At 32.9% G+C, this 18,874-nt stretch overlaps 1 protein-coding gene across 1 annotated transcript; it reads right to left on the reverse strand.

Moving 5' to 3' along the window:
• Positions 1 to 7,185: 7,185 nt before the first annotated feature.
• LOC138328831 (uncharacterized) lies at positions 7,186 to 8,846 on the reverse strand. Its single transcript, XM_069275559.1, has 4 exons — positions 8,688 to 8,846; positions 8,276 to 8,453; positions 7,492 to 7,541; positions 7,186 to 7,289 (listed from the first exon to the last, which is right to left on the reverse strand). The coding sequence occupies exons 1-4, from the start codon at positions 8,694 to 8,696 to the stop codon at positions 7,236 to 7,238; spliced, it is 291 nt and encodes a 96-aa protein (XP_069131660.1). The 5' UTR covers positions 8,697 to 8,846; the 3' UTR covers positions 7,186 to 7,235.
• Between the last annotated feature and the right edge of the window lie 10,028 nt (positions 8,847 to 18,874).

Below are 18,874 nucleotides of genomic sequence, written 5' to 3' on the forward strand. Positions count from 1 at the left end.
AAAGGTGACAGGAAGTTGCGCTTGCTGTTCCGGTGTTGATTTTTGCCGATGTTCGTTTATTGTGCACGTCTTATTGTAATGTATTTGCACGCTATGTAAATTTAATCCATTATATGTTACTAAATGGTATTAATTCAATTTTGATGACAGTAAAAGTATTGTTTGGGATCGACGTTCTGTGTATCTGTCTCTAAAAATGAATTCGTATCGACCGAAATGGTATTTATTTATTGTCATAAATAACAACAGCAACGACAATTAGTTTTTTGTATTTTTTCTACTTTGCCACATTAAAAGAGTTCAAATTACAATTAATAATTATTAGGTAATGCGTTGATTCTATGATGGATTGAATCTGAAATTCATTTTCATTCAATTGTGCTATTAGTTTAAATCAAACGCAAAATAAATATTTGTAAAACGTATGTTGCTAAAGGAAAATTTCGATTTATTTATATGCACCATTAATCAAAATAGACATCAATGATTGAAGTTAATTATTTTCTCTGTTAAAAACTCTATCTAACTTGAAAAATACCAACAAAGCAATTCAATAAATCAACAAAGCTTATCTTCCAATTAGTCCATTGGTAGAGGATTCTGTTATCAACAAGTTTATCTGAAGGTCCGAAACAATTTTTATGGGATGATTTCAGCATTGCCATGCCGAAGTGTGACACTGTAAATAGACGTATTTTGACGTTCGAAATTTTTGGTGTTTTTGTATCATAATTGGGTGATTATGTGTTGAATGTTAGCGTTTTCATATACCTATTGTACTTATGTACAGATTTTCACACATTTCATGGAATGCAAAAACTCGAAACAGAGCCAAAGAAGTACATTATGTAAATGACATCGACTCGCTCCTCTCACTGTAATTAATAGTGAATAGATGAATCGATCTGTATCATATTCAAATATATATATAAATATAAGTTGTCTACTTAATAAATACATTACTCTAGAGTTCACTTTCTAGATTATATAGACAAAATAAAATAGAAGTAGACTTACACTACCAAAATAAAGAGTAAGAAAATAAAAGTCCAGCTTTGTATAACGACGTCATTTAATTAAGATGTATATAAATTTGATAATATCATGTCAAACGCCAAATAAGCCAAATTATGACCACATACAAATAGCAAATGTTTGATGAAATAGGGTCATAGCATTTTTATTTTGCATTGTGTCCTATTATTTGACATGGTCATATCAGGACAGCTCCTTATCGTATTATGTATTTAGGGCGAACATTTAAAGACATCGTGTTATTTGTGCTACTTAGTATATATTTAGACAATAAAGATATCGCGTTTAAATGTCGTTTAAATTGGGATACAAATCGGTTTAATCATGTATTTCCCTACTGCATTTCGGAGATTATTTAAAGATCGTTTGATCTCCGCATCAAGTTCGTCGTCTGAGAAATTAGATGGAGTTTATATTTTTAGTGAGATCGCATTGCATAAAAAGTTTCAAATTGAACTAAGCTTTATCAAAGGCCGCATTATATCCATTAATATTGCCCGTGCATTACTTTGCATATGACGCTAGTGTGTTATACCATGAACCGATTGTCATTAGCCGAAAATTCATTGTGTTCAATAAGACGACTTTAGAACAAACAAAGTAATATCAACAGTTTGAAATTTTATAAAGCTAAGCTTAAATTCACGTTCGCTAAGGCTATGAAAATATAACTGGGATTGGTTCATACAATCACATATGAAATGAACACTGATTTAAGATCCTATATATCATTAGTTAGTTCACTTTCTTGTTACATCCATTTAATCTAATAACGGCCTAAGTCATTGTAGAAAATAATGTGAATATCTGAGAAAATATTGTCAGTATTTGCCAACATGCCAACATGAATTATTTCCACATACACTACTGGATCTATAATGCTGTCAACAAACTTCCCATATATCATTTACATATCGGGGCCGTTAGATTAAGTAATATCTCTTGACAAATGCATAATGTTACTGAAATTCATTTCATTTATTTTACAAATTAATGTAAAAGCAAAACGTCGAGTCACATAAGTTAATAGATTATGATAAATACGACAGATATTATCACTTCATGGACAATACTTAATAGATATACCAAATGTTGCTTTGCATAACGCGGGTCGGTTGATGTGTCTTGACGTTGTTCTTATTACCACACAACGCCACAAGACAAACCAGTAAAATTATTGTTACCAAAGTTTTACACAGAGAATCAATCACGCATTTGTTTGGAGCAAAAATACTGATGTCTTCTCATTACATTTTTTTTCATAATTGATCTTTATTGCTTTTTATTTATCATTATTTTTTGTTGTGTCGGAAACATAGATGGTGATTAAATAGTAAAAAAACAACGAATTAATTAATCTGGACTACACGCATTATAAGGACATAGAAAAGAGAGAGAAAAAATCATTCACAACCATTCGGCATTTCCAACCCTCAAAATAGGCTTCTTAATAGGCCATTGGCTAGGAGGGTCCCACATGCATCCCCACCCAAACCTCCAAACCAATATTTTTCTGAACCCTTATGACCCGTTGCTTACAAATCAAAATGTTAACATTGCATAAGTTGGGATGAACTTCCGGTTATGTCGTCATCAAGATGGCAGCCAACTCCAATTTCACTAAAAATTGAAAAACAGTCATAACATTGTCATTTTTCAACCGAAATTGACAAATGTGGTATCAAAATGACCAAAATAGAACAACAAATACATCCCAGGACCAAAAGGTCCAATATATGTAGCGATTTCTATGCAGGAAATGAAAAAATCGAATTTAAGCTCAAAATTGGTATTTTTTAGCAAATTTTGCATACTTGGCTTTATGCAACAAAAATGTTTCCAAACAGCAAACTATTATTTATAATCTGTTATTTGACCTCTTCTTAATCAGTAAAAGCAACAACAACAAAAAAAATCCAATGTTAACATTGTATAAGTTCCGGTTATGACGTCAACAATATGGCCGCCATCTCGAATTTCACTGAAATATTTAAAATAGTCGTAACATTGACATTTTACAATAGAATTCGACATACAAAGTATCAAAATGACCAGAATAGGACAACAAAAACATACCAGAACAAAATAACCCAATATGTAGTTCTTTGTACGCTGGAAATAAAAAATTAATACTTAAAGCTCAAAAATGGTAACTTTTTGAACAAATATTTCATATTTGTTTCAACGAAGTAAAATGTTTCCTAACAACAAACTTTTATTCGTAAACAGTTATTTGATCTCTTAACAATCAGTAAAAACAACAACAGCGAAAAATATAGAAATGCAAAAGAGAATTATTGTTATACCATCATTTGGTTTAAAATCATCAGCGGATGCGTATACAGGGATGAATGTAATGTTTTCCAAACCGCTACTTAGCATTTCCTGAATATAATATTGGCTATTGACGATTTATATCTTAATAAATTTGAATATAAAGTTAGCTGAATTTCTAAGGTGAACTTAAAATTTCCTAGCATAATCCATTTTCACATTCGAAATTTTCTAGACTAGTAGCGTCTCAAAATTATTTATTCCAGCACAACGTCAACTAATAGAGTATCAAATAAAAACTGAGGAAAGCCTGTGTTTCCGTTAATACCAAGATACTTTTCGAAACGTTTTGTATCTTTTACAATGAACATATACATTGTTTATTCCCTGTGAATAACATAAGGGAATGTCATATAGTATCTACAGTGTCACATATTTCTTTATCTAGTTCTTAATGATAATCATTATCATTATGCTTGCTTTCTCGCCTGAGTGTCGTCTTGGATGTCGATGAGCTAATGAGCTGATGTGACATTACATTACCGGTTTACCATCGTGGTTCTTACTTGTCAACCGTCCATGGCCAGTATTAACACCAGGAACATCGGGTTCAGGGATGTTGGAGCTCTTCCTCTTTCTAAGCTAGTGATTTATATATCGTATATGATGTTCCAGAACTTCCAAGCATGATTGAAAAAACACCAGATCCACATTCTGCGAAGGGTTGAGGTGGTTCTTCTTAATTCGTATGAAGCACACTGCCTCATTCTTGTGAACCCTCAGTGACCATAGATGACACAAGTGAATTATATGAGGTCATAATTGAGGTCTGCATTGTAGAGAACTTTTTTCTGGAGAGTCTTCAATGGCGTCTCCACGCATACACCAGCTGTGACAAAACCAGCACCATCAAGGGAATGGGAAAAGTCAGACCATTGAAAAACATTTAACATCTTTGATCTCATTAATGATCTCGAGGGTATCACCTATGCCATCTATGGCCGCACAATGGTCAACAAGGTTAATGAATGGTGGTTCATACGAATTTTTGAGCTTTTTGCTAAGGAGAACTAATTCCACCATTCGAAGAGTATATGGGCATTGATAGGTCATAAAAGATGACAGGCTACAACAGCACTGGTAAGGAATTTGATACTAATGTATCGATTACTCTGATTTGGACTGCATGTTCTAGCTACCAGACATACCGAGTCATTTCTGTGGATAGAACAGTGAGGCGAGAAAGCACCCATAATGATAATGGTTATCATTGAGAACCAGGGAAAGAAATATGTGACACTGTAGTAACCATCTGACATTTTGATAATGCTACGCATAGGAAATAAACATGAAAATGGATTACATTAGGAAATTTTGAAGATAGGAAACCATGACTTGTCCCACCTGGATAATATGTCAAATTTGAACTAATGGTTTCTACTTATAAATCGCTAATAGTCAATGTTTCTATCTAAGGAAATCATTATACACCAGGAAACTGTAGTAGCAGCGGTTTGGAAAACATAACAATCATATTTCACCTATACGCAGCCGGTGATGTTTTGTAAACAAAATGATGGTATAAAAATAATTTTCTTATGCATTTTTATATTTTTGTTGATATTTTTATCTTTACTGATTGGTAAGAAGTCGAACAACTGATAACGAATAGCAGTTTGTTGTTGGAAATCATTTTTGCTTCGGTGAGACAGATGTGAAATATTTGCTCAAAAATGGTAATTTTTTGAGCTTAAAATATTATTTTTTTATTCATTTCCTTCTTACACATTACTACATATATTGTATTATTTGGTCCTAATATGTATTTGCGTTCTATTGTTGTCATTTTGATATTTCCTTTGCCTACTTCAGTTGAAAAATGTCAATGTTATGACTATTTTTTACTTTTCAGTGAAATTCGAGAAGGCGGACATTTTGATGACGTCATAACCGGAACTTAAACCATGTAAACCCTTTTTTCTTTTGTTGTTGATTTTACTGATTGATACGAGGTCAAAAATCTATCAGGAAATAATAGTTTGTTGTTTGAAAACATTTTTGCTGCTTGAAGCCAAATATGGAAAAAATTGCTAAAAATAATTTTTTAGCTAAAAATCCGATTTTTTCATTTCCTGCATAGTAACAACTACACATATTGGATTATTTGTTCCTGATATGTATTTGCTGGTCTATTGTGGTCATTATGACACCTCATCTGTCTACTTCGGTTGAAAAAAATTTAATGTTATGACTATTTTTCAATTTTTAGTGAATTTCGAGATAACGCCATCTTGATGACGTTATAACCGGAAGTTCATCCAGACTAATGCAATGTCAACATTTTGATTTGTGATCAGTGGGTCACAAGGGTTCAGAAAAATATTGGTTCGGAGGTTGGGGGGATGCATGTGGGACCTTCCTAGACCATAGCCTATAATTAAGCTGTCGAAGACTCGGCATAACCTCCGGTGTGACCACTAAGAATCTTACTGACTCTTGACGTACACTGTTTTCTATCGGAATTCGTTTGTGTTCGCTTCACCCACGTTTTTGACCCACCATTTTGTTTACATTCATTTGATTTGTGCAGTGCATTGTGGGAGGTCACTAAAGTTCAACACTACTATACGTTACGACCGGGTCGGTTCAAAATACAGAAAGATGGAATTTCCATTATAATTATTTATTGGACACATTTGCACAATAACTGATATCTATTACATAGTAAGGTATCTGACACGTCTTAAATATGTATTTTACTCAAATTTACATGGTTTATTTAGGTTCATGTCCCTTTAATCAAACATATGATATTAATTGAAGATATTTAAACAGTAAATATCAAGATACCAAACATACGGTATTCACTTTTACGATACCTAATGAAATGGAACGTATAGAAAAGATTTTCCTATTTCAAAACGCGAGTCCTCATTAATCCTCTAACTACGCATGTTTCACAATGGACAAATCATGTGAAAAATTCCATAGCTGTTGGATATCCTTTATGTTTAATCACCAGTGTGTAAATACCAACGGCGCCTCTGATTGGTCAACTCCATCATCATTTGATTCTGATTGGCTTTTAACGTTGGACTACTTTTCTTAGCAGATTTTTTTTCATAACATTTTAGTTACTGTATAGCAAGTAGTTGCTTATTCGAAGGTAGTATTAAACAAGAGAATACTGTTTCTCTATTAAGGTACTATATATCATGGCGGAAAGATATTATTACGCTTTGTATGGTGGTAAGTTTCCGTGGATGTAGAGGAGAAATAATTGATCAACGCGAAATAAATATAAAGATAAATTTTTGGTTAACAAGTTCCCCAATGCTTGACTGTCTATCATGTTCATCAAAACTCTTATTAGTCAATTTTCTTGATTTTAAAAGACACTCATTTTTATTTGGAAATTAACTAACTTGAGTTCGATAAACAGACATATTTTAATACCACATGTAGATATAAAACAAGCGAACCTCATTTTCTCAGTAATTTCAAACTCAAATTGCAATTCGTCAACAACTCATACCCATATCTTAACGTTTTCACCAATGAATATGATAAATCGTATATATAATGATATTTTATAAAATTAAAACAAATTATGTTCCTCTGTTTATTGACGTTTGTAATTCTGCCAAAGAAATTGTTTGGAAACAAAATAATGTAAGACAATGGTTGTTCCTATTTCATTCTTTACTTTCTTCCATTGCAACAGATACTTTGAAGAAGCGCAGTAGAGTCACGTGGAACTCGTTATATTACTGTGAATCATTTATTTATGTTAAAACCACTGCAGTATGACACTGGTTATACCGGAGAAATAGTCCAATACATGTAGTCGTAACAAAAATAAAACTAAAAGCTGTATGATGCTGCCACATTTTATTTACCGAATCCAATTGATACCATCGGCTTATTTAACCTAAAACAGGTCCATTGTGATTGTCGTGATGCAGTTCAGCAGCGATATGCTGAAACGGAAGACATAGAGCATTATAAACATATTACATTATAAACAAAAACACACTATTGTTAAACTTTGTTACATGTATGTAATATTTGGTATACATATTTGTTAAAGGTCTATATACCTCTGTGTCTTATTACTAGTAATAGTCTTTGTTATGTATATATTTAGCTCTCACATAACAATGGAACTACAGGTATACTTACCGTTGACATGTAATGCAAGAAAACGTGCGTTTCAAATGGTGACGAAATGTCTGGAAAAAAAAACAATAAAAAATAACTAATGTATAAAATTGCAAAAAATGCTTTTACAAGGAACAGAATACATAGTTGGAGAAAACATAGTAAATGAATTTCTGCTTGAAATCTTACTTACCCAGCCAAAGTGCGACATTGATCACATAATCTTACTTTCCTGAAGATTCAAAACTTTATGGATATTTCTTAGAAAAAACAAACCCATAACAATAAGAAATTTTGTCACAAGTCATGAAATGTGTATAAGTATAATTGTAAATATGTTAAGTTTATTCACAAGCCCCCCCTCCCCCACCCCCAATGCAGTTTCACAATCATCCCTGCAAATTACTTGACAAATCCCTAAGGAAATCATTATCAAATCTTAGAACAAAAAAAACACAATTAAACGACTTTTCCGTAACATCTGTAAGGCTTCCTTTTGTTAATTTTGAAGTTTAAACATTTCCTGGTGTTAAGAAATCTTCATTTAATTTGACCCATACTTGTGACCATCTTATGATTTTAAAGGAAGATAATTCGTCTTCACATATTACAGAGTTAGTTCCCTTTCGGGTGGGTATCCTGTGTGACGTAAATATTTTGTGAGTGCGTTTCACATCGTTTTCTCCGAAAAGTATGACGTTACGCTTGCAAATACATGATATCACAACCAATACCTTCTCACAGGGGAAAATACCTCTATGATATTGAACCACATAATATATCAAAGAGTGAAGCAATCACTTACGCTCAACTACGGCGAAGACCTTCGAGTATCCGACTTGGTTTATATAATAAGTAACGGTTCCATTCTCAGCCGCCTTAGCTAGGTTCAACATGAGAGACTGATCTTCAGAGGATAACTTCTGAAAAGCAGCGTTACCGGTAATTTGAGTGATGATGTTTTGGACTTGTCGTCGGCCGACCTGTTGGTGTATTGAAATATTGTTAAACAAATAGTGTAGATGTCATGATATTTGGTATTCTAATTGCAGTAATTTGTTTCGGTGACTATAAACATTTCGTTGTAATGGTTAAGGTAATATGATATAAACTGTGTTGTAAAACGTATAGACATGATTTATTATTGATTTTTGTTTTACTTTATTGATATTTATTCATAATCGACTATCTCATTTATTTTAAATAAATATACCTACCGCTGGCATAGTTGTTGTTTCTTCCTGTCCGAATTCCTATTAAAAACAATCACATTAAAAACGAATTAGGATTGTTCTTTAATTGCATTCATATACAATGTGTATAATTCGAAGAATAACACATTTCAAAAGTTTTCTCTAATAACAAAAATAGCATAGCAAATAATTGTTCCCCAGGGATTTTTTCATAAAGATCGTGCTTTGTGATGAAACATTCTAGCGAGTTATTGAAAGGCAAGTACAAACATTTTGTTCTACATAAAGATGAAGTGGCGTAACAAGTGAATTTATTACGAAATTTCTAATTTTAACTAAGTGTATATCTAATTATTAGAAAATATGTTCGTTTTAATACATATTTGTATTTGTATGAACACGTAGTACTGACCTATCATGTGAGAATCTCTCTTAATATAACTTATGATTTACAGATCTATTCGAGAAAGAAATGTCTTTTGGAGTCCTGTATTTGACACGTAGATATAAGACATACTATGTCAAAAATGTTTGTAGATAAAAAAATAACAGAGAAATATCAATATAAATACCACAATGAAATATTGTTCAAGCTTGTGAGCTGCCGTTTGGTTAATATGATTCACATCTGCAATGAAACAGCATGTTTAATATCTCCAGTGGTTTTTTAAACCCATATGTTTTCCTACTATCGCAATGTCAAATCTAGCGGACTCATTTGTAATATTAATAATGAATTAACTCAGATACATGTCTTTATTTTTCTGAAAAAATATTGATACAAAACATTTGCATTTTTGTGAATATATCCTATACAACTTATATATGGCGCAACTTCATTCTTTTCAGTAAGGTCTAGAAACATAGAAATGGAATAGTTTGTTTAACAAATATCGGAACAAAATATATTATCAATACATCGTAGATTAAAAAACCGCGAAATACGTTAACCTTTAAATTATTGTCTTCAATACTTACCGTCGAGAAACTGAAATACTCTATCAAGACCAATTCGATCTACGTAGTGGGTGACAGAGTCAGTTTCAGCGGCTGCTATCAGTTCTACTAAAATGATCTTTTCCCTCTCGGGTAACTGTGGGAATGAATTGCTGTGATGGATTGTCGTTAGGACCTGGAGAAGGTGGTCTTCTGGAGCGAATGTTGGACCGGCGGCACTCGCGAACGTCACAAGGGAAGCAAGCAGGGCAGGAAGAAGCATCATCTGAAATGTGACTGATGTGGTTATAGTAAGAAGGCAAATATTTTTTTTAAACTAAAGCCGAAAACATTAAAATGATATTGTATTGATAGTTTACATATAATTTTGTTGATTTATATATATCCTTTAAAAAGGACAACTGAAATTAAAGGCAAAGTCAAATACGAAAGAGGTTGGCAATTGTCCAACGTGAGATTTGAACTCGGAATCCGGAAGAAGAGGCCTAGGGGAAACGTGTCGGGACACCGTAATTACTCCCGCGGTTTATTGGATATCTTCCTCAGCTGGATATATTGATAATGTCCCAAAACAAAATAGCACAATTCAGCTTATGATTTTTATATTTTTAGATTACGAAGACGAGAGCTGGCCAGAATGTATACCTGACATATTCTTAAATGACTCCAAGCATTGGCTCTACGTTTAATACAGATAAATGAAACCGAAATTGGATTTGTAGCAAATTATGTACCAGGGGAAGCACCGCAGGGCTATGTGTGGGATTTTTTTTCATTTCAAGAAATTTATAATGGAAAAATCCATTCGAATTTAAAATGATATATTTCAAGTCAGAATTGATCGTTTTCATAACAAAGTAAATTTTAATACCTTTAATCAGTCAGCCTTTATCAATTATCACCGATTTACATGTATGTATGTATAAAAAGTAATTAAGGTTGTTCACAATGAGAATTTATATACTTATATAAGCAAAGAAAGTTCCATATAACTCACCTTGATGTATGTAGTGGTTGGTCGACTCGTAATTAGTGTAGCCTTACAGTGGTCAGCCTATATTTATATGTATGCATAAACGGACCGTGTCCTCTCCCACGCCATTTTTTTGTAATCTAACATCGATCTAATTTACGAACCGTCCAGGATTCCGGACAAAAAAGTGTTCAGGTGTGTCTTCCCACCGTTGGTCACTCGCGATCACTTCAATTGTTGATGCTATCGAGGTACTATTTCATGAACTCATCTATTTATAGGATGTGTGGAACAGTGGAACTACATGCTGAGCTTTGTTGTAGTGATAATACTATAAGTCTCGTATAAGCGATTGTTGCTGCCAGTAATTTTGTTTGTTTGGAATATGCTAATTACAGTATTCAATATTCAATTAGATACTGTATCAAGCAAATGATGAATGCAATCAGTTGCATCACTTACAGGTATACTTACAGCATTTATCACCATGAATTGACGTACAAATCATTCGCCAACAAAATTGAAATGGAAAACGGATAGGATTGTAAACTGAAATATTTCCAGAAAAAAAACGTTAGGGCATCAATTATTTCAAATATCATAATAAATGTCATTTCGAAATTATCGTTAACAAGAACAGTTTGTAACCGTAACCCCGTATACCGCTAGGTGAGAAATATCCTAGTGATTAAGATGTCCCGACTTATTAGTATTCTGGGTCGCGTGTTTGAATCGCATGTGGAGCAGTTGACAGGAACTGACCGTTGGTTGGTGTTTTTGCCAGGTACTGTGACTTTCTTACGACTTTTAAACCTGTAACAACCTTCAATGGCCTTGACTGTTAATAGGACGTTAACCCAATTAAACCAAATCAAAACAATCATCACTAAACACAAAGGTCTTTGTACGTTATAATTCAAACATTTACAAGAATTATGATTGAATGTTGTAATTTTTGTAAATTGCACTTCTTCTTGATAACTTATTAAACTTTTTTGCGTTAGAAACATAGTGGTGCATAGTAGTACAAAGAATTGGTACCGGACTAAACGTGATATTTATACCACAAATATGTTTCAAAATCAAACGAAGGCCATTGGGTAGCTGTAACGCGTGACTAATTTTTATTCGAATACGTGTCTTGGAACTAGAAGGATAATCAACACACTACGATATAGAAGGCAATAATGTTACTGATATAATGTTTTACTCAATTCACCTTATCGATTTTGAATGACGTCAATCTATCATTTACAGATAGGATCTTAAATGAGTGTTCATTTCCTATGATCTTTTTTTATGAAACGAGCATTAGAAATATATTTAATAATCAAAACATTTCAAGTTCGAGTATTGGCCTGAACTGTATTGGAGTTTTAATCATATTTCAACTTAACATCATGCCAACTCTTATATAAAGGTTCTCAAATGAGTATTCATTTCATAAAAGTTTATAAAACGAATATTTATTTTGCGAGCCCTTTTTATATATTTTTATATGAATTTTGACACAATGTGCCTAGTCAGTATTCCGGTTTTTTTTCCTGATTTATATCTTTTCTGTTTTGTGATACTTAGACTGTATAAAACACAGTATAAACCGTATGTACAGAGAGTTTCCTAACATTCTCCAAGAAACGAGAATTGCAGCGTGTAGCATCGAAACAAACTTCCTGAAATGTTTACATTTCAAACATACCTAATTATCAAAGGAAATAGGGCTGCAGTATCAAATGGAATATTTGCATAATAGATTTTGAATAAAAAATCGAATTGTTAATATTTAACCAGCAGAGTTGTGAATACCTTGTGCAGTAGGATTCTTTGAACTATGGGATCTGTATGGGCGCGGTTCATGGTTGGACTGACTGTATTTACAGCAGTGACAGGTAGGATAAAAATACAACCAAACCTGTTTATAACGACCACTCTATGAACAGGAAAAACTGTGGTCTTTATACACAGGTTGGATTGTGCTCTAGTGTTTCATTTGGGATCCTAGAAGAATGGTGTGATTAGGAAGACTATATAAGTATATTAAAATATGAAATATCCATTGAGTTCAATTTTGAAAACGTGGTTATAAGGCTACAGTGAGTATTTTGTGTCAATAAGACACATATATACAAGATTTAACATCAGTGATTGTTCAAGTGATAGGTACCATTTCTGCTCTGTCGGCGGTGGGGCATCTTTAAACTTAGGCAAATAATAGTATGTAATGGGATTGGTGAGAGAGAGCAAGGAGGAGTTGATTTTTTTTTACTTTAAAATACTAAAAAATGTTTGCTAAATATTAATATTCTTTCTGCTGTGAATCGCATTTGAGAGTTTGTAATTATATCTTATTCACCACACAATTGAATTATTTACAAAATCCTTTCAACATTTTATGGCAAAGTAATTGAACTACTTTATCTCTGAACACAAGCAAAACATATATTGGTGTTGGGAAGCTTAAAAAATAACACCCTTCTCACAAGATTATTGTTTATTCCAGGACCGTTTTACAGTAATGCCACATCGAACACGTACACGGTTGGGTTTATGGAAAACATGTTTTCGCCAGTGCTTCAAGTCGTGATTATAAATATTGGTATAGATCCAGCTGCTATAAACATCTCTTTACACTCCGGCCAGATCGTAAAAGAAGTTCTTGACAAAGAATCATTCAGAGTCTATAACATGTCTGACGAATTAGAAGTCATAGGTTCCAACAGAAGCACCAAAGGAGTACGGGTTGATTCAAATGCGACAATTACCGTTATTGGTGTAAATCGTGTAGAAGAAATGTCAAAAAATTCCATGGATTTATTTACTGGTTTGGAATATTCTGACATTGGGACGCACTACTTTACTGTAAGTGGAGGTTATGCTTCTCAACTTCTTATAATAGGAACTTCAAACCAGACTCAGGTTACGGTAAAATTGAGAACTAGTGGCAAAGTCATCATTTACAAAGGCGCAATCTACAACGATTTAGACATACTCCAAGAGGTAGTAGACGAATTCGATACCATCCAAATACAGTGTGAAGCTGATCTCACCGGAACAGAAATACAATCAACTCGTCCTGTGAGTGTTTTGAGTGGAAACAAGTGGTACGGATTTTTTGGCGGAACCTCTGGATCATATTTGGTTGAGCAGTTGTCTCCTTTGGAAAGCTGGGGGAGATATTGTGTCACTACGGCACCTAGAGGATTCAGCTACTTTGTGGCAATTGTTGCCGGATTTGACGACACTTATATTGAATTAAATTGTGTTGAAACGAATGTTACTCATTTGTCCCTGAACCAGACTTTAAATTCTTATAAAACGGAAGAGTTGTTTCATGCCTGCGTTATCAACTCTACTGAAGCGATTCTCGTTGCTTTAATGCCGGTTAAAAGAACAAAAGATGTATCATTGGTTACAGCACTGTCAATGCAGACTGTGTCAAATAATATATCTGTTTACGTACCAGCGATGTTTACATCAGCCGAGCTTGTGTTAATAACATCTGAAAATGGTTTTAACGCTTCTAGCATAACACCACAACCAATTGAAGTCACCTCTTATGGCATCATCAATGGCTTTTTTGGAATACATTTTCGAGTTAATGAAGGGCTCTCTATTTTCTCTATACTACAATCGAAAGGGACGGTAACAGCTTACGTTCACGGAACAAGAGAGTTTGGTTGGGAGTACGAGTCATTCGCTTACCCATTGATAACACACGATGATAAGGTATGATCGTAATTTCGTGTTGCTTTATTTAAACATCGATGTCACTGTTTTTAAAATTTCACTGAGGTATGAAAATAAATTTTTTGCACAATGTAGCGGCTTTTCATAAAAAAATTATCCAAGCAAAATGTATTTAGTATAAAAGTAAAGAAAACATATTTATTACATTCTTAACAGTATTTTAAATTAAGATGAGGAATAAGTTCCAGTGAGATATCAGCATCATTGTATGTTTCCATACCGGTAATATATATTTTGGAAATCACGTGGATTTTTACTCTATGTAATTTTGTGTTATTTGTTTTTATCAAATGCATATTATTTTCAGTGGGATACAACGACTGACTTATCAGTGACTTCTGTGTCGACTTGCAGTCGAGAAATTTGCTTTTGTGAGCATATATACACATCCGCAGAAAAAACAGCCCTGGCTAAGGAGTTACAAATGAAACTTTTGGTTAGTAAACATACAACGAACAAGTACCTGCGATCCAAAATTTCTGCCTCGGACAATAGAACCTCTGCAGCGGCTGTTGGCTATATAGCAGTAGTATTTCTTGTGCTGATAGGGACATGCTTGATTGTATTAGACGTAATCACATTTGTGTGTAACGTCAAAAGATAAAACTCGTATTGTGATAATAATGTATCATATTCAAAAGAATTTCATATATTTCAGTTTATTATACCTCAAGTGAGAATCCTGCATTCTGATTGGTCGAGAGATATTTGGTATTTTACACTATCACACGGCAGGTAACATTAGAGCAATAACAAACAATAGACACATTCGTAGCAACCCCCTAGCAACGGGTGATAGTGTATTTTTGACAGTGCAAAATATTAACCGCCCGAAAAAGATGCGCACTCGTTTCTTTTTTCGACGCCATCTTTGTTTTTTGAAGCGACGCTTCAAAATTTATCTGGAGCTATTTAGTAATTGTTTTGCCAAGTTAGTCTATTTGTCAATAATTGTTTTTCATATTAAGGACGGAGCTTTCCGTTCACGCCTTTTCGCTTACCGTCAAAGCGCTATATGTTGGATTTTATGAACTCGTCGGTAATTAGGTGAACGGAAGACATGCGATTTCAAGCGTCTTCTTGACGTTGCTAATGTTGTAAACAGACGACGGGACGAAACCAAAATTCCTTGAGATTTACGAGATTTACAAAAACGTTGAGATTTTTACAAACGCAGGAGATAAGACAACAAAACTTTTTCACTAAATGCTTATTGTGAGTATTCTTTTTAAAAATGCACCGATAGTTAGCTCTACTGAGTAGAAGCTGATATGCTATTCTACTGCCGACGGTGACTGTTCGACTTTTGCTATAATCAGTTAAATGTTTCAGTAGAAAATACTTGAAAACTAGTTTTGTTTCTAGACTTTTGGTATAATAAAATAAATACTTCCTGCATTAGAGGGTTACAGTGCCTAGTGTCACCCTCTAAAGTAGTATTTATATAATACATTGACTTTGGAAATATTGTTTTATTGTATGGTGTTTTATGTATAAATGGTCTGATGTTTATGTTTTTCTATTTTGGTAACCAAGTAGACATTTAAAGTATACCTGATAAATATCTGCCATGATAGTTTATAAATCCATATACATTATAAACGTATGCCAGGAATTACTATGCAAACAGCAACACATTTGGTTTTAACATTTGTCATTGTATAAATTTTGATTAAATCAACAAACTGAATGGAACAACCATTTTCAATAGCGCTGTAAAGTATTGAATAAATCTAAAATTTGGTCTGATCTAAAATACAGGCAAATAAGCATGACTGTGCAAATACCAAATAAACTGTTTTAAATCAATGTCACCTAACACTTAATTTATTTCGTTGAAAATATTTATGTAACGCGTATACTATGATAATTGTGTAAACAGTTTCAATACATTCTAAGGGATAACAATCGATGCTTCCAATGGTTGGTTTGTTTACCAAGTTAACCATTTTAAATAATAATAGCAATGCTTTGGTTGCAATTGATAATTAACATTTATCAACTACATTTGGAGAATATTATTGGGATATAAAGCCTTCCAAATTGATTTCATTACATGCATTGCCCGTCCAGCCATGTCATATGGCCATACCTATTGCACAAAATAAATGGAATCAAGATTTTGAAATTGATCGAGATGAATGGGAAAAAATTAATAAACATCCTTTTAATGGTAGTACTAGCTCCAACCTTCAATGGTTGCAATTCCGAATTAATCACAGAATACTAAATACAAAATCATTTTCATTAAAAATTGGTAAATTAAACAGCAATCTATGTACTTTTTGTAAAACATATCCAGAAACAATAGCTCATATATTTTGGGACTGTGAAAATGTATCAAATTTGATTGAATAATTAAGAATATCGATAATTACTAATAAGTCTTAGATTTAAAAAAAAACAAGATTTTATTTTCGGCAAACAAGATGGTTCTCATTCTAATTTTCATGCTGAAAATTTGATACTGCTTCTAGTAAAACAAGACATGTAAATGTCTTGAAAAAGAACTTAACATAAACAGTCTAAAAATCACATAAAATTTGAATTAAAAGCTCACAATATTATAATATCTAATAGTAATCTAAAGCGTAAACCACTGATACTTGCAGAACTACAACATTGGTTAAATATATAAATAGTAACATTTTAATAAATGTTCTTGAAGTGTCTCTGACCATACTTTAATCCCTGTTTCTGTCTTTTCCTTGGTGTACTTTCTCTGCTTTATCAAGAGTTGTCTCCCTTATTCACTTTGTCACTTCATTTGTAGGAAGGGTAATAACTCTTGATAGATAGTCAATGTGTGTAGTCAATATGTGTGTACTATGTAATGTTTAATAGGATAATTGTTAGTACAATTAATTATTTGTTTTTGAATATTTTTTCATATGTAACAATTATTATATTTGTCTTTAATGTATCTCTTGTCAATGTTGTTTTGTGTATATTATTTTTAAAACATGAATAAAAAATAATTTTAAAAAAATGTCATACGGCCATGAAATAAAATATCGTAAGACACTATTGTGACGTCACATATGGATTTTACATCATAATATTTATATGATATAATTCTCTCAGTAGACGAAAACTTCACATTCGGGATGGATTTTTTTCTCTCTATTATATAAAGACAGAATAAAAAGTTTCACTTTATATAATGCTACGTGATACATAGAATCTTACAATCGTGACTATGTAAAATGAAAATTATCAAACTCGTGAAATAGTTTGATATGACACTCACCTATAGGGCCGTGGCATATCAAATTATTGAACTCGTTTGATTAATTTCATATTACATAGCCACTCATTAGAGATTCTCTATCTATATATTGTTCGTATAAAACAACGGTTGATATTTACAACACGAAGTGAAGTAGTGTCAAAGGGTAAAGCACCTACAGATGGTAAAATTGTTCGTATGATGTTGATAAAATACCTTTGATACTGGGAAATTATGAGTGTCCTTTAGTGTCATTAATACTTTTCTGTGATAAGCTGACTCTGATATTCAGGACTACTAATAACGCGGTGATAGGTATTGCCTTTGATGTATCCCATATTGTACATGTATTATAAGACTCTTTCATATGTGGATATGAAGGATATGGATATTCTACCCGAGGGTCACAAATTGTAGTAAAACCCGGGGATTGCCTAAGGTTTTGCAACATTTTGTGATCTCGAGGGTAGAATATCTCTATCCTTCATATCCACATATGAAAGAGTATTTTTCTTTCATACCTCGACGTTTTATTGCAATTTTACAAATATAATATCCCGCCATTTTGAAATAAATTCGAAGAAATTCACGACTGAATGTCAATTTTTCATAAACGAAAAATTACGTGATATTTTCAACAAAAAAAATCGTTGTTTGCATCTTTTAAAGTAAAATCAGTCAAGTTTGTGAAAAAATGTTAAAAAAAATTTTCACGAGGCTGCATGGGTAGCCATGCAATACAGCCTCAGGCGGCATGAGTGTATTGCCCTAGACCAGCCAGTATTACACCCGTAGGTATGAAAGAAATGTTGTATATTTTTAATCCGACCACTTGCAATTGGAAGACCAAAGTTTCATCGACTTGAAAAAAAATTCAAGCTTATTGAAATTGCATAATAGATATTCATTTAACCACCAAATTTTATGTTGAGCGTTATAATGTAAACTTGCATATTAAAAGTTCTCAAATACTTTTCATTGACATGTTTATCAATTTACTAATTTTTTACACAAAAAAATAATTTATTCATTGTCCTGATGAGTTTGTGGCATGAAAAAAAAACAAAATTACCTCTTTATACCGATGTGTTACGCAAAATTCAGAAAAGTGATACAATCGTTAGACGTAATTGTTAACTTAAAAGGAGGGATATGTGTGTCCTTTGTTTTGCAACCGCAAAATCTATCGATAACAGACATAACGTGAATAGCGACTATTTTACATGATGGACACTTTATGTGCCCATGTGTTTGGGCTGAGGTGACAAAGATTACATTTTACGGTCACGGACTAGCGGTTGAGAC

The sequence above is a fragment of the Argopecten irradians genome, chromosome 8 (genome assembly GCF_041381155.1).
Source record: "Argopecten irradians isolate NY chromosome 8, Ai_NY, whole genome shotgun sequence".
In the NCBI taxonomy this organism is placed as follows: Eukaryota; Metazoa; Mollusca; class Bivalvia; order Pectinida; family Pectinidae; genus Argopecten; species Argopecten irradians.